Source organism: Telmatherina bonti (genome assembly GCF_933228915.1).
Source record: "Telmatherina bonti genome assembly, chromosome: 17".
Taxonomy (NCBI): Eukaryota; Metazoa; Chordata; class Actinopteri; order Atheriniformes; family Telmatherinidae; genus Telmatherina; species Telmatherina bonti.
This window is the reverse complement of record NC_136615.1, coordinates 24417676-24441553: the sequence shown is the minus strand read 5'-3', so window position 1 is coordinate 24441553 and position 23878 is coordinate 24417676. Positions and strand designations below refer to the sequence as shown.

The 23878-nt window shown below is 37.2% G+C and overlaps 1 protein-coding gene across 1 annotated transcript in view; it reads right to left on the bottom strand.

Moving 5' to 3' along the window:
• plppr1 (phospholipid phosphatase related 1) overlaps window positions 1–21960 on the bottom strand; it is a gene marked incomplete at both ends in the record, with an annotated part of 31812 nt that extends 9852 nt beyond the window's left edge. The window contains 3 exons of the mRNA XM_079256639.1: window positions 2759–2891; window positions 9470–9658; window positions 21901–21960. Of these exons, the coding sequence (XP_079112765.1) occupies window positions 2759–2891; window positions 9470–9658; window positions 21901–21960 (382 nt within the window). The remainder of the gene's footprint in view (window positions 1–2758; window positions 2892–9469; window positions 9659–21900) is intronic.
• Between the last annotated feature and the right edge of the window lie 1918 nt (window positions 21961–23878).

The following is a 23878-nucleotide window of genomic DNA, read 5'->3' as shown; positions in this document are numbered from 1 at the left end:
GGATTATATGTGTGTATGTAATTTACAGTGTAAACTCATACAGTAAGTTACAAAAGTGAACACAACCTCCTTGTATTAGACACAGATTTCAAATGATACAACGTGTTTATTAAGAATATCCTGATCTTTTGGGGTTGTGGGGGTCCTGCAATAGAACTTATGCCTGATGTTCTTCTCATTTTATTTTAGATGGAAGTTTTGCAATTTATTTATGATTTCTCTGTGTGGCTGATGGTTGTGTGTTAACTACGGTGGTTTATTGTTATGTTATGTGAAACATTGATATGGTTAAGGCAGCTAATATAAAGCCACTTGAGTCTAGGTGTCGTGGAATTTATCAAATGAGAAATAAATCTATAAATCAACTGTTTTCTGTTCAATTTATTGGCCATGTACAGATGTTGCGGGCGAGAGGTCTCGAGAGCTCTGCCCCTGCTCAGAGTGCTACAGTGTTCTTTAAGCATACACAAACAACCTTTTCCTGGTAGCACTAGTCAAAACAACTGCTAGCTTGGAGATAACAACAGCCAAAGTTGAAACAGGCCTTGAACAGAACACTTAGTTTTATGCATGAATCTATTAAAGCAAGCTTACTGAAATACTCTAACTATGCAGAATATATATCTTGTACTACTTAAAAGAAACTTAATAAATGAGTAACATATTAAAACTACACTATACGCATAATTCCACCACACTAGGCCAGTCATGGTAACTAATTTTGCCATGCGATTAATTGTCTCAGAAATTATTGCGATAGACGATAATATTGTGCAAAGCGATAATTGTTATTTTGAGACTATTTTTAACAATAATGTCACAATAAGTCAAGTACACTCTTTCAAGAACATACTTTAATTTCTAAAGAACATTTAGCTCAATATGCAGACTAGTTGATGCTCATCTAGTCCCCGGTTTGCTAAAACACATCAGGATTTCTCCTGAGGTTTTGGCAATGTGGTTATCTGGACAAATGGTCTCTAAACACGATGTAACACAGTCTATGGTCAAGCTTATATCGGGGGACATGTTTGGTCTTGACCAGAGGTGGAATGGTAAAATTGAATATCTTTGATCTTCAGTATGTCATTTTTCATGTCACTGTGAAGTTGTGGATTTGCCGTTTGCATCGTGTATGTTCATCCAGGCAGATTTTAATATCTTTTTTGTCCCAGCTGGGAAAACTGCAGTTGGTGATTTTTGTTTTAAGTGCAGACGGAAACTTGTTTTGTTGCCATGTTGAGGTAATATTGTTTTAAAACAAATGCGGTACTCGCTCGGAGTAACAAGAGAGAAAAGTAAAGCAAATGAAAATTATTGCATCCGGCAAACTTATTGCGCCCAATTTTCTTATCGTGTGATTAATTGACTTATTGTGACAGGCCTACTTGAGTCCAAGACTAAGTTCCCTATATGGAAAATAATGTGTATTGTATTGCATCACATCATATCCTATCCCACGCATCATACTATGACTTAACACGGTTTCAATTACTGCTGTCATTTTTTCTAAAAGCAACAGGGCATGTATGGCACCTGAACTTCATCCAAATGGGATCTTTCACTAAATAAGGCTGAAATCTGTTACAGTAAGTCAGACAACCTTAGAGTCTTCAGAAAAACAAACTTCTATCCACAAATGAACTTCTAATAATCAAAAAGAATGAGTGTGCTGAATTAAAGATGATCCAAATGAGTTTAAAATATTTCATCAAAATTTGTTTCAAATGGCAAAAAAGGTGCAACACAAGGATAGAAAAATCAAATATTTCTTTCTTAAAATGCAGGCGTATCCCTGTTAGGCATCATTTAGAACTAATTCTGTTGAATAGAGCAAAAAGCTACAAAGCATATTAAATGTAGCTGAAGGCAATTCAGTTTTTATGTATTTAGCTGTGAATATTTAAAGATATGAAATCAGGACTTTAATGGGATCCATAACAATATCTTGAAAGTCAGTCATAATATGCTTCACTACCACATGCAAAATGTACAATTTAGCTGTCATCCGCTCGCAGTTCTGTGTTCCTGCATGTCACACTGGTTAGTCTAAATGTCACATTATGTCACTTAGTAAATTAAAGCATATTCACAGGCCAGGATTTGAGAACAATCTCGGGTTCCTACAGTTTGTCAAGTGTAAGACAGACTGTTAATAGAAGCATGGCGGGACTTATCGATTGACTCAGGCAGCCAGAGCGTAAGTGTTCAAATCTTTCTGAATTTCTTTTTACACATGTCAAAATGAAAGCTTTGGCAGTTTGATGAACTTTTACAGGAAATGGGAACAAGACACACAGTTAGAGACGACACTTTTGTGTGGCAGTGATGAAACCACTGAACTGCATTAATGTGTGTGTATGTGTGTGTGTGTGTGTGTGTGTGTGTGTGTGTGTGTGTGTGTGTGTGTGTGTGTGTGTGATGTTTGAATACTGATCCGATCAATTAGCTACAAGGAAAGTAAACTACTCATTAAGTGAGTATAATACTTTGTGTTGAATGCAATTAAATTATTTCGATCAACAATCCGCTTGTGGTTTTTCACTTCAGTGAAGCTGCAGTGAGGTGGTGCATCAGTGGAAAGTAAAGGGACCCCACGGACCCCATGACTTGTAAAGAACTGAGGCAATGGAGACCTCTGCCAACTTGCATGCAACATGCATCCATGTTTTGATGTACATTTCGATGTTATATCTCACAATGTGGTTATATTAACATAAGTGGCCTTATTATATACATGGCTTGGAGGCCATCATACCTATGAAGCGTATGATGCGACGAATAAGTGGGTTCAGGTAACAGCAGTCTCCTGTCACTATGGTTTTCTCCTGTGCCAGGAGAACCTCCCTCGTTGATTTCATCACATACATGGAAACCTCTCCGATGAAGATCTGCAGAAGCCAGAGAAGGAAACGGAATTACTTGAGGCATCCAGAAACATTTAGAAGTCAAAATATATATGTAGAAATTAGAAAAAAAAAAAAAAAAAAGAAGAACAAAAGTAAAGTTTTTGCATTTTTTATATCTTGCTAGATGGCAGAAGGACGTTTAGCCCCAGTCTGGCCTGTGTATATAAACCAGTGTCTTAATGCAACCTTTCTTCTGGTCCATTATAGAGTGGACATTACATCAGGTCTAATGGAAAAGCTGCTGCTGGACACACATAATGGAAGTCGTTGCCGGTTGCCTTGGGAAACACAGACTGTTATAAAACTATACGCGTGTTTATATGAAACAGTGTGCATGCAGTAAGTGCATATGTGTGCAAGCATGGTTTTGGCCTTTGATGTATGTGTGTCCTCAGAAAAGAGTTTATTTAGAGCCCCAGGACAAGTGTGTTTTCCACCATCTCTTATGGTTTTTCTTTTGTTTTGATTTTTTTGTGTGTGTTTGTGTTTTTCCCAAAAAAATGTGGTTTTTGTTATTGCAACTAACCTTTTATTTTCTTTTTTAGTCGTACAAGCAGCAAGAGCGACTGATGTGATGAAGTAAGGCAAATGAAAGGCTAAATACTTTATTGTAGATTAAACTTGTCATAGTATAATCAATGCTGCATATACTGTCGACAGACCAGACATTTCAGAATGTATGCAAGACAATGGGCTTTAGTGTAGATGGAGCTAAAAGTTTGTTATAACCTGATAAATGCAAAGTGCATTTAAAGGCAGAATATGTAAGATTTCAAGGCGATTCTTTCCACCACTAGGTGGCAAACACCAGGTCGTGAGCAAAGCCACAAAACTGCTACCTCCACAAACGACCACAGGTTGGCAGTAATGAGCAAAACTTACCCCTCACCCCTCCTCCTTGCCAGCTCCAATGAGGGCAGGAATTACTTGTGAGCTGTAGCTCAGAGCCGCTCTGCAATAAATGGGCTTATACTCACCCTACTGGTGGAAAAAAAGTTTTTTTCTTTTTACTGTTCAGAAAACATTCAAGAAGGGCATCAAATATGGACAGACTGGAACCTACATGTTTAAAAAAAAAAACTATCTAATTATGATTGTATTTTTTTTTTTTTTTTTTTAGTAAATGTATTTTGAAAATATTGAAAATCTTACATACTCTACCTTTAACTTGTACTCTATCTACTGGCCAGCAGGGGGCAACCTCTATAATACCAAAAGGAAATCTATATATTTAGAAAACAATGAGATAATGACTGAGATTTTTACTGAATGTGTGATGACAGCAAAATATTTACTTAATGAGATCCAAGTCTAAGTTAAACCTTAGAGTGAAAGAATGAACCTCTTTCACTCTCTACTATATTTGGGCTACTACTGCAGGCCTCCTGTCTTCATTGCTTCTGCTTTAGCATGCTATCAAAAGATATTCTTCAGTTTCCATGTCAATGGTCACATCCAATTATCTTTTGTCTGAATATTCAACGGTGTTAAACTCATGATCTTTAATTAGTGGATCTCAGTTTAACCTCTTTGTGCCCTTCAGATCATCTTCCATGCAACCATGTCAAAAGCTGGTCTAAACAGCTGTTTCACTAAGTGACAGTGAAGCCCTGGTTTCCTATAATACCAGAACCCTCAAAGGAGCTATAGTTTTTCATTTTTATTTTCTTTTTTCAGTGATATTAACATTTCCAGACTTTTTTTTTTTTTTTGTCTTCTCGGGTCTAAATAGAAAATGTTACATGCTCCTGTCTTGTTGTGTTATTTTATGAAATGGTAAAACTATCAATGAAAATACGGCTAGATGAAAAAATATATTAATATAAAAACCTAACTGAAAACAAACCTCCCCAAGTACATCATTAGAAAGTGAAAAACAACCTAAAGTTCAACTGACTCATTGATTTATTTAGCAGAAAGTGAAAAGGTTAAACATGCAAACCTTTTACAGAGTATTGTTGAGGATGTGACCGCAGTAAAACAAGAGCTAACTTCTATTTTATCCTATTTTGGCTGTGATGTGCTCCATATTACACTGATGCTCTCATTTCATCTCATATCACATCCTTTCCCTGCATGCCAGCGCCGTTTAGGTCCACCTTAAAAGCTCCAACTCATTTCACACATTGGTGGGGTGTATTTTTTCATTTCATTAAGTTAATATGCAATTCTTTACTTGAAGTATTCTGGCAATAAACAACAATAATTTATTCAAGCTTCTCATTTCTTAAACAACTATGTGGAGAGACACCTTCTGCGGTCGTGAAAAAGAAGTTAGACCGTTTCAGAAGGGTGAAATCATTGGCATGCATCAAGCAGAGAAAACATCAAAGAAAATTGCAGGAACTACTGAAATTGGGTCGAGAACTGTCCGACGCATTTCTGAAAACTAGAAGGATAGTGGGAAAACACCATCTTCCAGGAAAAAATGTGGTCAGAAAAACACCCTGAATGATCGCCATCTATGACCACTTAAAGAAATAATGAACAAAAATTCCTTATTTTTGGACTGAAGAACTGTAAAACTGCCTTGTGAAGATCTAGAGGTGTAATTTCATCTGAAGTATTGCATGACATCACATACCATCCCTCTGTGTTGATCTCCATCCTCGTTTTTACCAGCCGGTCCAGTCGCACGTTCATGTACACTCATATGAATCTCCGCCTTCTCTCTCCTCTCGCAGCCCTCTCTAGAAAAAGCTCCAGCAAGCGAGCTCTGGCAACGTATATTTTCTAAGCAAAATGGCAGAGAGCGGAAAAAAACGCTCATCTGAAGACAACCAGGATCCAATATTACCTCTAAAAACAACTACGGTCGTTGGCGAAGTTGTCAGACAAACAAAAGCCCAGGAACGGATGAACACTGGCCTTGTATTTGGAGCTAGAGTTAAAGGGCTACAGTTTGACTCGGAGCTAGCTCTTTCTCTACTCTAAGTAACAACATAAATAACATGGATTACTTCAACATCTTCACTAACTGCATTTAATTTATCATATTTGCTCAGTGTGTTTGCACTTACAGGTAGAGGAAGGTGTGGCTCATGACACACTTGGCTTTGGTCTACAGGCAGCGCTCAACAGTAAACAATTAGCTTTTTGTTTCTTTAAACGTTTGGTGAACTTAAATAAAAGAAAAACAACACTAGAACTCAGGGCTATATTTAATAGTGAAAGTAAAAGCATTCCCACAGGTATTGGGACTGAACAGCTACGTAGCAAAAAGAAAGCCACTAATCAGAGGCTAACTGAAGGAAAACACTTGAATTTGCTAGGGAGTAAAAACGATCTGACTTGAGTCATGGAAAAGGGTCATGTGGTCTGATGAGACCAGATTGACCCTGTTCCAGAGTGATGGGTGCATTAGGGTAAGAAAGGAGGCAGATGAAGTGATGCAGCCATCATGACTACTGCCTACTGTACAAGCCTGTGGAGGCAGAACTTTGATCTGGGGTTGCAGCAGCTGGTCAGGTGTGGGGTCAGCAACATTATGTGCCCAAAGAATGAGGTCAGCTAACAACCTGAAGATGCTAAATGACCAGCTTGATCTATGAATGGATTTTTTCTTCTCCAATAGCCTAGACATATTCCACAAAGGCAAAGCGAGGACTCATAAGGCTGAAATTGGGAAAGAGTGGTTGGGGGAGCAGGAGGCATCATTTTCACATGCTGATTGATCACCACAGTCCAGACCTGAACCATATATATATATATATATATATATATATATATATATATATATATATATATATATATATATATATATATATATATATATATATATATATTTTTTTTTTTTTTTTTTTTTTTTTTTTTTTTTTTTTAAAAGCTTAAGAAACCGCAAAAGGCTAACAAGTTGCTAAGTAATCTGTCCTCACTATCAACACCACCTTTGCGAGATCTGCATTTTGAAAAAACATCAAACTATATATATCATCATCTCTGCAAGGCTGAAAAAGTTTGCTGACGACTGTGTGAATACGATGCGTCTAACCTCCACTGATCCTTGTTGGTCTGGTCATGTGGAACGCTCTAGTTAAAATTACTGCCTCTGTGCTAATTGGCCAACATCTCAGCCCTGTCGCCATTAATTCTGATTGCCTGCTCTCTGTTTTATGAGGCATGTGGAGACTGAGCAATATACATATATTATATATATATATGTCTCTATATATGTGTGTGTGTCGTGTCAAATTCAGCTTGGGCACCTGACATAGCACTCTCAAAGGGCACAATTAAAAAGTTTGGACCACAGATGACTAAAGACACTTTGCAGTTCAAGGATCTTTAACATATATATACATATACATATATATATATATATATATATATATATATATATATATATATACGTATATATATATATACACATATATATATATATATATATATATATATATATATATATATATATATATATATATATATATATATATATATATATACATATATGTATATATATATATATATATATATATACATTTATATATATATATATATATAAATAATATCCCTCTGGAGTTCAAGCAGGTTAGTATATTTTCAAATGAACAACATAAAATAATAACTTGAGTTTCTACAAATAATTAAATAACATTATTGAAATAAGGCTATTTTAAAACATGCCTTTGTGAGGAGGACGTTCCAATCTTATGTTTACATGTACTATATAAGTTCATATTTGTGCACATACGGCAAATTTGCTCTATAATTTCAGTCTCTGTAGGAGGTGATCTAAAAATATGCAGTAGTATCAGCTATTTGTTATTCAAAGCTTTTCATCAATTTAAACCAGCAAATTGATTTTTAAAATACTGTAAACAAGCTTGAAGGTAGCACATCACAGGGCGCATCACAAACATGATGAGAGGAACGAGATTAAAAATCCAGAAATGACAAGATGTTTAAACAGCTGGATATATCTACATATACAAGATGAATGATATATATACTTTTTATTAAAACACAAGCAGACTCATGGGATCCTGTTTCTTTAAGACTTTCAGTCTTTGGAGATTTAGAAGATGGCAGATACATGGAGGTATCCATGTAACAAATTTAACAAAATTATAAAATACACTTAATTGCATGAAAGGCAAAGAACAACCTGCAGCTCCTTAAAATCAGCTGATTTATAGTAAACTGTGGGATTGACTCGTGGGCTTTTTCAGAAGGTTTCTTAATTTTCTTTCATTCTGTTTGTTTGCTTTTTTATGTGTCTCTTTTCAAGAGAGAAATAACTGCACCATCATGAAAACAAATGGAAATTCTCCTTCTGATGCATTCATGAAAATACATGACGAGGTTTTTCTCTGGTCTGACCTGGAGATATATGGCGTCTGCTGCGCTGGGTAAAGTTAACAAGCATGGAGCAACAGTGACACCTGGTGGTCGAATGCTGCAACTCCAACATGAAACATTCAGATCAACTGCGTTATGTACACATGCATAACCACTCCTCTGCATCTATCCACAGCAATCACTCAACTTAATAAAGCAAGTAAAACACTTTTTTTATATGTAATTATTATATCTATTATTTTATATCTAAAAATGTTCATATTGATAAATCATATGAATGACAATAGTTTCCAGACTCTGCCACCTTCACTCCCTGCCATGATGCCTTCACATTTTTAATTACACCTGCGCTTCACATGTCATTAAAATTTAAAATACCTTTCATCATAATCTTTATAGCTTCTTGCATGCAGGTAACATTCCTTCCTCAATGGCAGGTTTCCCACTTCTGCCCTATATTTAAGATGATGTTACCAGAAATAGACTGCAAAGTACAACATAGTACAGACATAAAATGTACATACTTATGTGATTTTATTGGTGGTAAATAATAGTACTACCGAAGTTGATCCTGTTAGGGTGTACTTATAATATATATTAAGATTAAAATAACCTTACGAATATGAATTATGACCCTGTTAAAACATGGAAGTTTTAAAGTAGCTGTTCACGAGGAAACAATACACAATATTTGAATTAAAAATGATCCTCTGTTGATCATTGACATGGAAATTGTTGCAAAGTAAGTTTTCTGCATTTTAATGCTTGGATATATAAATTACATCCCTTTTATTACAAATAAGTTTAATTTTTTTATACAGTTTCTGAAACTAAATATGAATGTTGCCCAAAACCAGGCTCTAAAAAGTTGTCTATATTTAATGAAATCACTATTAACAGATAAAGGTTTGCGTTAAAACGTGCTAATTCCATACACTAAAATACTATCTAGCAGAAAAAGTCAATAAGACAATATATAGTAAAACATTGCTGAGTATTTATACACGTTAATAATATTTATATTCATTCATTCATTCATATTTGATATGTCTTTACAACTATCCTGCTTTTAAAATAGTCTCCAGAATGATCAATATTTTTCTACCACTAAAACATAAGAAGGATTTCTGATGAGAGATGCCAAGTAAATGCAAGCATGCTACATCTTATCAATTCATTTAACATGTGAAAAAATAATAACATGCACGCAATCCTCAGAGAACCCACTGCTGTGAAACACACATGAAATGGATTTTACTTACTACAAGGGTGGGAGCAGCAGCCACCACGCAGTAGAGGATGAGGGGCGGGATGAAGCTGGACTCCTCTGCGCCAGGGTACGGCTTCATCAGCTCAGCGTCATTACAGAAGAAACCCTGAACGTGAACGCCAAATAAGTCCGTGCATTCCATGTAGTAGGCCAGCAGCACTGTGCCGGACATGATGACGAGCTGGAAGAAAAACATGCCAGATGGAGGAAGAGTGCAGAAAAGTGAAGAAGAAGCAGGCAGAAGAGAGAGAGAGAGAGAGTTGTCAGATGAGCATCCACTAAGGTGTAGAGTTGTCCTGATTCAGTTTTCGGTTTAGGAAGTCGACTTCTCTAACAGTTCTGCGGTTGATTTGTGCTAATCGCTCTGCTGCTCTCCCAGCAGAAATGACTTCGTTTAAAAGAAAAAAAACAAACAAACAAAACAATATATCCTCTAAAATGGCATCTCTCCCTCTCGCTCTCCTTTTCTCCATCTCATGCTAACTCAGATCGTGTATATACACCCCCCACCACCACCACCACTGGCACCACCATCACTTACCACCTCCCTTCCTCCCTCACCCCCTCATCCTTTTATCCCACTAACATCATCTTTTGTCTCTGGCCTCCTTTCACTGCTTTTTTTTTTTTTCTAGACTCAGCTGCAGGCAGATTTCACATTTATAAATATATATCGTTTATATATAGCGTCTTTAGTCAGTGATAATGAGCCGGTGCTGAAACAGAGGATGCATCGCATTGCATAGCAAGGCTTTTAATGAGGTTTCTGAAAATCATCTGCATTTGTGTCACTCAGCCACTAATGCCTTACTACTGCTGCCATTCAAGAAAATCCTGCTCAGACTGGCATCAAGCGGAAGCGATGAGACATTTTATTTAAAGATATTTTAAAGCCATAAAAGAAAAAAGATCCTATGTGAGGAAGAGGAAGTGGAAGAAAAAGGGTGACTTAAAATACCACCGCTGTTGGAACTGTTTTACATAAGCAGTCATGATGCTAAATTCCCATTACATTGTCTCCACTGCAGAGCAGAAGATAACTTTAAGACTCTTTATGGATAATGGTAGCTTATTTCTTTTCTCTCCTGGTTTACTTAAAACCTACCAAATCTTTAAACCTGTGTAAACGTATCCATAGAAGTAATTGAGGACAAGCTGCTGATGTGGCTCTGAAAACATGCCAAGCCATCCATTTGCAATACTCATGTCCAACACCAGGTGTCATTATGTTACTGTGATCATTTGTCAGACAAAAAGAGAAAATGTACCACTTTATTAATTAGCAGCTGTGATTTGTGACATTTTAGAACAAATATTTCAGAAAATATGCAAAATAATGAGTTAAAAAGCTTCTATATCCCGATCATTGATCTCAGTGCTATTTTTTTAATTCATCCTCTTGGTTTGATGCATCTGCTTAGCTGTTTAGAAAGTAAGGTAGGCAAAATGTAGTGGTCATGTAGTCATCCAAAATGCTCCCAATACCTGTGCTGAAGAGCCATTTAATTCCCATATGACAATAAGACATTTACCCTTGCTAAACACAGGGGTAAGGCCAAGGTAAGGGGACTGATACTTTAGTAAATGAAAAAAAAAAAAAAAAAAAAAAAAAAAAAAAAAAAGGCCATCCAGCTATTCGTTTTCTTAACCGCTTGGCCTAATTTAGGGTTGCAGAGAGCTGCAGTCTATCCCAGCAGTCACTGGGCAACAGGCGGGGTACACCCTGGACAGGTCGCCAGTCAACGGCAGACATGGGAGATTTGAAACTTACAATAGCCAGAACATTAAAACACTGCCTGCAAGAGTACTTCAGACTTGTTTGTGTGCAAATACAGGAAGTCTGTGGGGTGATGAGGGGGCACCGGGACACTGAACCAAATAGGACCATGCTTGAAAGATTGTTCTGGCAAAGTTGGTGAATACTTGTTTAAACTGGGACTCAAGTATTGTTCGTCCTTTTAAGCTCTTTATTCTGGTGCTTGAGGTAATTCTGAGCATTTTTTTTTAACTGTTCATGTGCAACAATGTGTCGGTGGGTGATGCGTGCCATAGTGACATCAATGTTGCACTAGAGTGAGATGATCTTTGTTATCAATTCCCACTCCAAATGGTTTTAGAGTTGTATCCAATCTGTACTGCAGGATCACCCATTTGTAAGTTCTATGCTACAGCATACCTTCACATAGTTTAGTTATGATTTGAAGCATAAGTCATGGTACAGTATGGTATGGCAATACTCCACAATTAACCACAAACACAACAGCTGCTATAACAGAAGTTACACTTCTTTTTTTTTTTTCTCCTGACTTTATACTGTACGAAGTCAGCAACACACACAGAAAGCACTAATGGAAGTCACTACCTCTAACAGGAAATAACTTTATTTACACGTCTCAGTTAACATTTATAAAAGCACATACTGACTTGACTGACTGTGTTTTAATCAAATGAAAAATATCGCTATTCGTCGTATACCTGTGGCATAAATTCTGAAAAAAAGATTAGCAGCCTACCATCCTTTGCAGCTTTTGTGGCTAATCGTGGAGTTTTGTGGTTTATGCATTTGTGTTGTGGATTTTGTATCGCTCTGACACTTCAGGGTTTAGTGTAAAATACTAACATAAAAAGGAGAACATGTTAATAGTGCACAATGTATGCTTTTCTATTAAATTAAGCGGTTAAAATGCAACTACAATGAATCATATTTGCAGTAGAATGTGTGCACTTGTAAGCCATAATGGACCTTATGGCCAGTGTGGGTTCAGGCAGCGAGGGCAAGAAAGCAACTGTGTTGACAGAGAACAGGAGAGCATTGTTGGCACATATAGTCCTCTAACAGATGGCCACATGAAGACGTCCACGTGTATCTCCTCGTGTGTTCATGTGTCTTTGGTGTGCTTTCCTTAATCAGTTTCCCATGCATGTGCTTGGCTAGTAGGAATTTTTTGTTTTGTTTTGCTTTATCTCGTTGTTACAAGGACATCATGCTGCGGAGGCTTCTTTTATGCTAATTATACGCACTAATTAAGACTGACATCTACAATGGAATGCAATGCAACTTAAAAGTTGACCAAAGGGCCACAATGTGCATAATTAAAATTAATTAAAAAATAAATAGCTAGTATAACTAGTATACCCAAAGCCATATCAATTCAACTTGTACCCATGGTTATGATAATATGAATCTTGATATGAAAGCTGTTTGACCACCCAAAAATCTGGCATTCATTATGATTCTTCTTTTTATGGTTCCTCAAACAAGCCAGCAACGTAATCGGCTGTAAAATTATTCATGTTTCCCCCTAAAAATATGTAAATTCCCCTGCATGGAAAAATACCATGTAATACCTTGTAGGATCACATACGTTTGTCCGATTTATGTGAAAATGCATAAAGCAAAGCACAAACAGAATAATTCTGTTGCCGTTCACTACATTTGGTTAACTTTACCTTAATCCTAATGATGTACACATTCTGTAAACCAGAGAACGCCATAAACAAGCAGAGAGCCACTTGTCATGACAAGAGTCATCAGGCTGTTTCAAATAAACAGCCAACTGAGAGAAACAATTGCAGCTTTTTCAGCTTGATCTGACTCTTTGCTCTTCTTGTCAGCAGTCTGTCGCAGAGCCTGTTTGGTTGGGAGTCAGCCCAGTAATTACCTTTTGATTAAGATGCTGAAGCATGCCAGGTCTATTGAAAAGAAACTAGCGGTGAAGTGTTACCCCTGATGGATGCTGCCCATTTCTGGGAGTTTTTCATGGGGTGAATTTTTCTGTGAGAGTTCATACACCTGAGAAAATGTTCTTTTCTCAGCATAAAGCATAACTTGGGGTTCTATTATATTCACTGCTCAGCCACCGTCACGCTGCATTAGCTGTGTGAAGGGCAGGCTGACAAGACTGCCTGTCATGAGGCGATTGTAAAGTTACTGCAGAATGCCATTATTCTTAGACTCTGGAGAGTACAATTCACCTTTTGCACACCAGTGTGGCAGAACATCCCTGGTGTAACACATACTGATGCATGACAAGGATGTAAGTTCAAGCCAGCATAGAAAGTACTGAAAGGATTTAAAGATTAAATGACTTTTGCTCAAAATTTGCATTTGACTGGGACAAGATTTGATGTGTGCATCAATATTTTCAGACTCATCAAATGATTCACCCTTATTTTAGTGGAGGGGAGTACTAACCCTTTATAGGGCACTCAATGAAATACCTTGAAATTAGACATTTTAGCCTAAAAATTGTCATTCTGGTCTGAACAAAGACCTCTATTCTGTTGTTACATTAACAAATAAAATGTAGTTTTATGCTAAATATGAAAGAAAATGAAGTGATCAAAAATAGTCACTTGCCCCATAAAGGGTTAAGGGTTACAGTGTTGGAGGAAATTTCTTTCAGCAATATATAAGTTTTCCTCTTGGTAATGAAGGATTTATACTATATATAATATCCTTTTCTGTTACAGTTGTCCTTAATCTTTTGTGCCAGAAGTCTCCACCGTCCAAACCACAGCTGTTGGCCCCTATCAAAGTCGTTAAATTCAACTTTCTTATCATCTTAATACAAAAACAGCATTGACAGGCTTATTAGTTTTCCTCCAATAAGGCAACGCTGATTGTTTACATGAAGACAAGCTGTGGCATCATCCAGAACTGCTGGAGTTATTCTAGTTATTCTCAACATGTTCTGGGTCTGCTTTGTCGCCTCCTCCCATTGGAATATGTTAGAAACCCCTCCCCTGAGAGATGCATTCTGACCAGATGCCCAAACCATCTCAGTTGGCTCTATTTACTGTGAAAGAGCAGCAAGACTACTGTCTACTGTGAGCCCCTCCCTAGAGGGAAACTCCTTACCCTATCCCAAAGCCTATATATGTATATATATATATATATATATATATATATATATATATGTATATATATATATATATATATATATATGTATATATATATGTATATATATATATATATATATATATATAGATATATATATATATATATATATGTATATATATATATATATATATATAGATATATATATATATATATATATATATATATATATATATATATATATATATATATATATATATATATATATATATACACTACTCACAAAAAGTTAGGGATATTTGGCTTTCAGGTGAAATTTATGGAAAATGCAATATGTTCATGCTACAGTGATATAATATCATAAAAGTAAGACATTTAAGTAGAAGGATGCACTACTGATTTCCTCATCTCAAAAAATTCATTCAACACAAAAGGTAACAACAATGGTAGTTACACCACAACAAAAAATTTGAACGTCTCAATATCTGGTCATGTGCCCTTGAGCATCAATTACAGCTTGACAACGACGTCTCATGCTGTTCACAAGGCAACTTATTGCCTGCTGAGGCATGGCATCCCACTCTTCTTGAAGGGCAGCCCTCAGGTCATTGAGGTTCTGGGGTGCAGGGTCTCGAGCCTCTACACGACGGCTCAGCTGATCCCACAGGTTTTCAATGGGATTCAGGTCTGGAGAGAGTGCAGGCCGTTCCATTTGAGGTACACCAGTCTCCAACAGCCGTTCCCTGATGATGCGGCCTCGATGAGCAGGAGCATTGTCGTCCATGAAGATGAAATTAGGCCTGTGCTGTTCATGTAGGGGCACAATCACTGGATTAATGATGTTATTCAGGTAGTTTGGGCTTGTCACTGTACCATTCACAAAGTGTAGGGCAGTTCTGTACCAAGTGGACACCCCTGCCCACACTGTAACACCGCCACCACCAAAAGCTCGCCTGGTGACAACAGTGGCTGATGCATAGCGCTCTCCCTGACGTCTCCAACATCGTTGCCGGCCATCATTTCTGCTCAGTGTGAATCGACTTTCATCAGAGAACAGCACTGAGGCCCACTGGTTCCTCGTCCAGCGTAAATGCTCCCTGGCCCATGCAAGACGATGATGCCTGTGCCTGGTGGTGTGGTCAGGTACCCGTGCAGGTCGTCTAGCACGCAGACCACACTGATGTAAACGGTTTCGAATGGTCTGACGTGACACTTGGGTGCCTCTCACCTCTCTTAAACATGCCTGGAGTTGAGCGGCATTCATCATCCGGTTTCTCAGGGCAGTGTTCACAATGTAGCGGTCATCAGCACGGGATGTGGCCAAAGGACGTCCACTTCTAGGCCTTTCTGTGACTCTTCCAGTCTCTCGATATCTCCGTTGCAACCTGCTGATGACACTCTGTGACGCTCCAAGCTCAGTGGCCACTTCTGTCTGAGAACGTCCTGTTTGAAGCATCGCAATGGCAAGGGACTGTTGTTCCATTGTTAGGTGTCGTCTTGGTCTCATGATGTCAAAATGTGAACAGCATGATGTGGACAACTGTTTAAACACCAGCTCTAATTGAACCAGGACATTTATTGGTCAATTCAAGGATCACACACCTGCCGTGATTTTTGCCGTTAAGCTCCTTGTTAGAGAACAGCAACTTGTGCAAAATTTATTGAAACATTTAACAGTTGGACATGTGCATTTAAAAGCTTAGAGAAGATCACATTAAGTTCACCTGTACAGGTTTGAATGCATTTTAGGCTTGTTGTGAAATTTCACCCAAAAGCTGAATATCCCTAACTTTTTGTGAATATATATGTGTGTGTGTATATATATATATATATATATATATATATATATATATATATATATATATATATATATATATATATATATATATATATATATATATATATATATATGATAACTACAGTACAGTGCATTTTTCACAAATCCCTTCATTCATTTTGTATTGATCCCCTCAGATCAGCCTCTGACATAAACAAGCAAACACAGAAAGCTTCGCCCTATGTCCTGCCTGCGGGCTGCTTCTGATTGATCAACTGCTAGGAGTAGTTTTACTGAACAGTTAATGTGGGCGTGGCTTTCTTCTCATGAATATGCACAACCTAAAGAAGAAGACCAATCACTGCGTCCCTCCAACGGGACGCCAAAGTAGAATAAATAAAAAATTGAAAAAAAAAACCAAACTCTAAAACGAATCGTTTCCGTCGTCATGGAAACCAAACATAGGGAGTCATGGAAAACTCAAACATGCGTTTAGATGATAAAAAAAAATAAAATAAAATAAAAAAAAACCCTCACTGCTCATATGTCTGATGAGTATAATAACATTGTAGAAAACTAGAAATGACATAATAGAGACCCTTTTAATTAACCACCAAACAGTCATTTTAATCTTCATTCCAGTACAAAAGAAACAATAACAACATTCTATCATCTACATTTGCTTTGTTTTTCTTCCCTTTTATTTCCTTTTACTTTCATATCTTTTGTATCGCCACAGCTGTCACTCACCCCTCCTTCCCAAAGTGAAAACAAAGATGTTATATAAATCCAACACAGAGTCCTAGATTTTCAATTCACTGTCATGTTGTGTTAGTAGACTGGAGAAAAAGCACTGACAGAAATAGACATCTAACCCTGGCCTGCCAAGCTAGAAACCGTGATATTACACCTATGTTGTCAAACTTGTCTTGAAGTGACAGTGAAGTCAGCTACTCTCCCCGGATTGTTTTTTATCCTGACGTACATATTCACAAACTTCACCTTTTTGAAATTGAGCCTTAGAAAAGGATAAACATTTTCTTTCACGTACCACACCCATAGTATTACTCTTTTTATTTGGATATTTCAATCAGCAGCTGTAATGTTTTTGGAAAAGCAATCTGTTCATTTAATATTCCTCCATGAGAGGAATGGGACTACAAACGTGTGCATAACAAGAGGAAAATTAAAAGAGGAAAAATAGATGAAAAAGCAAGTCAATGCTTTGATCTGGAGGTGTTTTCACATCCGATTTAAAAATTTGAAACTTGCAATGTCAACGAGAATAATAAAAAAAACAACAAATATTCAAGTCAATAGATTCTCTTCAGGTTTATCCTAAACTTATACCAGCCATGTTTAAGCAGACACAAGCATTCAGGTTACACACCTGATTGGATTAAAAATTCTTTATAGAAAAATACTAACTGGAAGAATCTGATAACTTTATATTGATTGTGATTGTCTGAATAAAAAAAATATTCTGAAATTTTTGGTAAAAACCATTGCATGCCTGTTATATGTCAACATAACGTAATCCTGCTGTTTATCTTCTAGCTTATTTTTCACAGTTTGTCTTATACCATACAGTATATTTCAAAAAATATATCAGGCATTTTAATGTGTAATAAAGACAGTAAGGGGGGAGAAAAATAAAATCAGTAAGAATGCCAAAATAATTTATTCCATTCAAAGATGTAGTGCATGTAAACACACGTTATGTTCGGAATCATGTTTTGCAGGCTCCATGTAAACAGGTCTGCCTGGAATTACAGCCCAGTTCAAGAAATGTTGTAAACATGTCTGTTGACATGATGAAAAGAATGAGCTCCTGTAGGGATGGGTGTTTTGTTTTTGTTGTTTTTTCCCCTTGTTTGTTTATTAAATGGGCCACAACAGTTACCCCAAACTGAAATATGATGCTGAGCAAAATAATTGATTATTTTAGTATTTTCACTTACATAAGTCAAATGATGAGTTTGCTTCCTGAATTTTTTTTTTATTTTTTTTATTTTTTTTTACAGCAAATAATATAGATGCTTTCTTTACTTTATAAATGGCTGAAACTGGCGAATGCCACCACTTTTTTGTTCTTTTCCACAAACCTATAAGGTCTATTTGGCCTTTTTTTAAAAATCATGCCTGTAGCTCTGTACTGTTACATAACCGTATGCAAGATGCATCCGTTTTCATCTCAGTCTTCAAACTTGCCTTGAATCCACTGCATTTGAATTAATTTCAGACAAACAACATACCTCTCTTTTGCTTTCAAGTCCCCCTTCTTCATCATGATCTTAATCTTATGTCTTTTTATCACACAGTTTGATGTTACTCCTAAAAAAGAAAAACAGCTACTGTTCAGCCAAATGGAAGCAGCAAATCATAATGCTGAAGTTGAGCAGCAGATAAATAAAAGCAACAAGTTTCATTTCTAAATAAACAAAATCACCATGAATAAGCATCCTCCCTGTCACACTGCCTCTGGCACTGAAATGCATGGCCCAATCAGAGAGCTCTCCTTCTGTCATGTGACAGCAGCGCCTTACTCTGCTCGTGACAGGCAGGGTGAGTAAGAGAAGGAAGGGGGGAAAAAAAGATGAAGGAAGAAATATGCTGGACAAAGAAGCAAGCAGGAAAGGAACAATGGAGATAAAGCCACACAGAGGAGGACAGGGAGAGGAAAGGGGAAGGAAAAGCTCCAGTGGCTCAGAGAGAAATAGGATGGATGGAGAAGCAGGTTCAGCTGGGAAAGGAGGGGCAACAGAGGAACGAGGCTATGAAGATATGACAGTTATCAAACACAAAAAAACATGAACAGGCGATATCAAACTGGGAGATGGTTTGGATGTCTTTGAAAAACTGTAAAAAGGAAAAGCAAAGTGATGTAAATTTCAGAAAACATGACTCAGGGGACTATTAAATTCTGACTTTGGAGAGATTCTGACTATTTTCTGCTGAAGAGTGAAACTAATTTTAATATGATCCTTTCTGTTGTTTTGGGTGATATGAACAATCTGAGCATAATTCTGCTGTAACTCCATAAAACAAACTTTCAGAAAAATTACACTGATAAATATTGCACATTAATAAAGACTTGAAATCCCCCCACAGATGTAAAGTCAACATCAACCCAGCAGAGCGCATGTGACATCTCTCCTACAACATTCTGGGAGATCTGACATCACTTTATGATAAAAGATTTGATGAAAATCACATTCTGATACTTGTCTTCTCCCCCCTAATAGATACTAGAGAGCAGAAATACACTTTAATAATTTTGACATATTACATTGTTATAAAGGTCAAATATCCCTAAGCATTTTTTTTTTTTTTTTAAAGGGACAAATAATGATGTCATACTAAAACACTTGTACTTTTTTTTCTATTTTTTCCATGGTTCAGATCTTAAAGGGTTCAAGTCTGTTACCTGTTTTTATAGAGAGCAGAACCAATCAGTCAACTGATCAAACCAAGGTCTGCCTAGTCACAAATCAGGCCCACCCATCCTGGAAAGTAATCTCTTTATTTTGATTTACATACGTTTAAAAATAAATTTCATTCATAATTGTTTATTAATTCTTTTTATGGTTGAGAAACTTCCCCTGGAGATGTTTGCAAGTTATTAAGTTATTTCAGTATTCAGCTCTCAGTCATTAGCCAGCCTTGACAACGTATTATTATCCATTACATTTGGAAAAGGGACAAAAAAAAAGGGGTTCAGCGATACTATGAAGAACAGGAAGTGTGTCAGGTGTCACGCTGAACCACTTCCGACAGCTTGGATTATTTCAGCAATGTGGCGAGCCCAAGATAGCAACCGCTGCAGCAACCACAGGTGGATGCATCCCTCCTTCTCCTCTGCCTCCGGAGACATCGGCAGCACCTGGATTAAACTTAGTCTGACTGAGCCATCCTAAAAAAAGTGTAGTAAGTCGCATTTACATTTGAAATTATAGTATTTTTACCAGATGTGGATGTTTCCTCGATGTTTTAGAGTTGACATACTTAGGGCCAAATTACATTCAGAAGCTTTGGCTTGTTATGAACCAAACTGGTCCCTCAGGCCACCGCTTTCTCTTCTACCAGTCCAAACTAAACATGGAAAAACAAACTCTCAGACAACTGCAGGTTTGCTGAAATTCAGCTGTGCCTCTGTTTGCCTCTTCTGATCACCAAAACAGATGGTTTAATGAAAACGAACTTTTGTCATTTTTGTCTTGACTCAACTCCTTTCATTTGTTCATTTGTCAAATTTTCTTGTTTCAAAGTTTGTTTTTAAATGCGCTTTGTTTTCATGCTTCTTGTGCACCCTGCTGTCGTGCTTTTAATGTTTCATGTAAAGCACTTGAGTAGTCTTGTACATGAAATGTGTTAAACAAATAAACGTTTGTTGCTTTCCAAAACAATTAAACAGAATATGCCTGGATGAACACATGTAGCATTCCTTAAAAATGATTGTGTGTAGAGTACCAAGACGGTCACTATGAGTTCCACCATGGATGCTCTTTGACTAAAATGTAGAAGTTTGTTATGCTCTTGCTGCTCAACAAACATATCTGTGCTGAGAATCTGTGCTGCTCTGCATGAAATGCGATACGTGAGTCTAAATATATCTCCTATATAGCGCTGGACGATACGACCAAAATCTCATATCCTGATATAACTCATTTTATATCCCTATAACAATCTACATAACAATATAAGATTGTTTGTGTAATTTGTGTCAGTCATGAGGTATTTGTCACAGGTGCTTTGCAACGGCAGCAGTGATCTCCTTCCATCTGGGGGAAGTATGGCCGTATGACATTTCACGGGTAAATGCTTGTTGCAGCGTTTGCGTCTGGAGTTTATTGTGAGCGCTTTCCCCACCATATGACACTGCTTTTCCTCATTGACTCTATTCTTTATCCTGATTCTTGCTCAAGTGCCTGTCCCAGCAGTCTTTGGGCAACAGACAGGGTACAATCTGGACAGCTCGCCAATCCATCGCAGGCCCGTTTCTACCATTAAGTGATGCTAAATGTCTCAGAAACTGTACATATTAAATAAGATATTGTACATCTCACATAAAGCTCTCTGCTAATGTTAAAAAATGTCATAAATCACTGTTGCTCTCAGCCACAAACTTAAGAGGACAGTGCTCAAAACTTTGTATACCAGTGACGCCTTTACGATGTGGGTGAATCACAACACAAATGTCAGCCAGGAAGAAAGGCATTACTTGGTTTTGTTGTTTTTTTTAACAGATGTACAAATGATTTAGCATAAATCTATCTAAACAATGTTTTCTAATGCAAGTGTGTGTGCACATGCACAAACACAAGCACATGTGAGTCAAACACAGATAGGAGGAGAAGAATGCAAAGTGCCCTGAGACATCTTCCTGATTAAGAACTTTCAGCTGACGCTGTAATTAAATATGAAGAAGCTGGAGAGCTCGCAGACACACTCCAACACATTCTGTTCTGGTTAGCTGTGTATAATTTACCAGAGGAGGTCACTTGCTGATAGTTAAATCATCTCAAACACACATTTCTATCTGTATCCCAGTGGAAACCTTGCAGTGACATTAAAAATTCCCAGCTCCTCGCCTTTACCTTCACCCTCAACACTGAATGGCCGACCCCATTAAAGCAAGTCATCTTGCCCAACTGGGAGCTTCATTTTATTGCCATGGTGACAGTAAATCTTCTTTGGATCTTTCAAAGTCGGTTTTAAAACCATTCCTTTTTTCAGAGCAAGTTTCCAAACTTACAAAACATACATTCTTATACAATCTTGCATGCCTACACACAGAACTTCTCACCTCCACAAAGATGAAACATGGGATGATAGAATAGCTGCGCAGGGTGTTATTGGATGCCATCTTGTCACCTGTCAGGAGACTTGTGCTCTCAGGATTCACAGCAGCTCACTCTGCAACAACACGGAAACATCAAGTCAGTACTTGGAAGTCTTCTGTTCAGCATGCAAACGCTCCCTTCGGGTCAGATATTACAGAACTTAAATTACGCAGACGATACACAACTTTGTGTGTGTTTTTCAGCACATGACTGCATTCTAATAGACTTACCATGTCAGTCCTTGGTGCAAATAAACACCTGGATGAGGAAGAAATTTTATTGAATTAAATGAAGATAAAGGATGAAGATAAAAACTGCTACCAAACTGAATAATCTGAAAAAGAAGTACAGTCTCCCAGAAAGACCAGGAGAAACTTCTCCGTGCACTAATCTCCAATAAACTGGATTACTGTGGTCGTTTAAGAAGACTTTCTAGAAAGAGCATTAAACATATGCAGCTCATTTAAAATGCTGCTGCTAGAACTTCAATTGGGACTATGTGATCTGAACACATCACACCCATTTTAAAATCTTTACACTGGTTTCCAGTCAATCACAGAATAATTGTTATAATCGTACTGGCCGTTTACTTATCCCAGAATGGTTTAGGACCAGAAAACATCTTGGATATGTTCAGAGAATATAAACCAAGCAGAGCTCTTTGATCCAAAGACTCAGGTCAACTAGTCCAGACTAAACATGGAGAGGCTGCATTTAGCTATTATGCTGCAAACAAGAGGAACAAACTGCCACTGGAGATTAAATTCCCATCAGATGTAGAAACGTTTAAATCCAGTTAGAAAAACTCTTCAGCTTCAGATTTTCATTTGGTCTTGCATCCCATCTCTTCTCTGAGCTCCCCACAGTCAATAGAAGTCAGTTAAATGTTTACGGTTCTCTTATCTCTGACTCCATCGCTTACATCCCTTTTTTTTCCCCTTCCTTTTCTGTCTTCTTAAGGTTATTTGTTCAATCAACAATGGTGCACATTTTAAACAATTAATGTGCTGCTGGTGTGTGATGTGGTCCCATAAAGCAAAACAAACGTGTCATGTGATGCTCTGGGCTTGAACACAAAGTTATGAAGTGGGTTTTCGTAGCTCGGAGATGCTGCAGGCAATGACAACCCTAGGAATATGCACAATGAATGCCAGTGTGCCATCAAAACGAGTCAAACACAGGATTTTAAGTTGAGAACTTGTGTAGTATTGCTTTAAGAATAGCTGTGATATTTTTCAAACATTATACAATAAAAACCTAATTCCAATTTCTATGCATAAAAATCGTGTTTTTCAAAATTCCCTTTTGCTCACATAACACTATTTCAAATAACTGACTTCATATGCAAGAGGTGCTTAATAGTTTCAGTGGGTGCAGATTTCAGTGTTTAAGATAAGAGCTAAGTGTCAGTATTTGAGGCAGTAATTTTCAATTCATTGGCATTAATCAAAGCTTTGACATCCCTGCTGATATTCAATAGTCATAAATGTGTTAAGAGGCTGGAAATGCCTTTAATTCCCCTTTAAAATAAAGGTTCTAATTTGATCTTCTGCATTATCCTAAAGTCATGAAAGTAGTGTGTGTGGAATGGAGTAGGGAGAGGTTTGCTGGAGCCAAGACGAAGTGAAAATCCAAAGCATGTCTTTCTAGCAATACATTTCTTTATGTCTATCATTTTTACCAGTTCATACTTGTTACCAAACAATGGCTGCTTATTTTAACCACTTCAGAAATGGCTGATTTATGTTCGGTATTAATATCAAAACACTTTATTTGATCTTAAACCTTGGAAGATCTGCTTTTGTCAAAGCAGAGTTGAGAAAAGCAGAGCAGAGCATTGCAAAATGTAAAGTCACACCACACAACTCTCTAACCTGAAAACTCCAAGTTTGTTGGCACAGTGACATTTTTAATGAACATTTCTGCCTGGCAACATCCCAA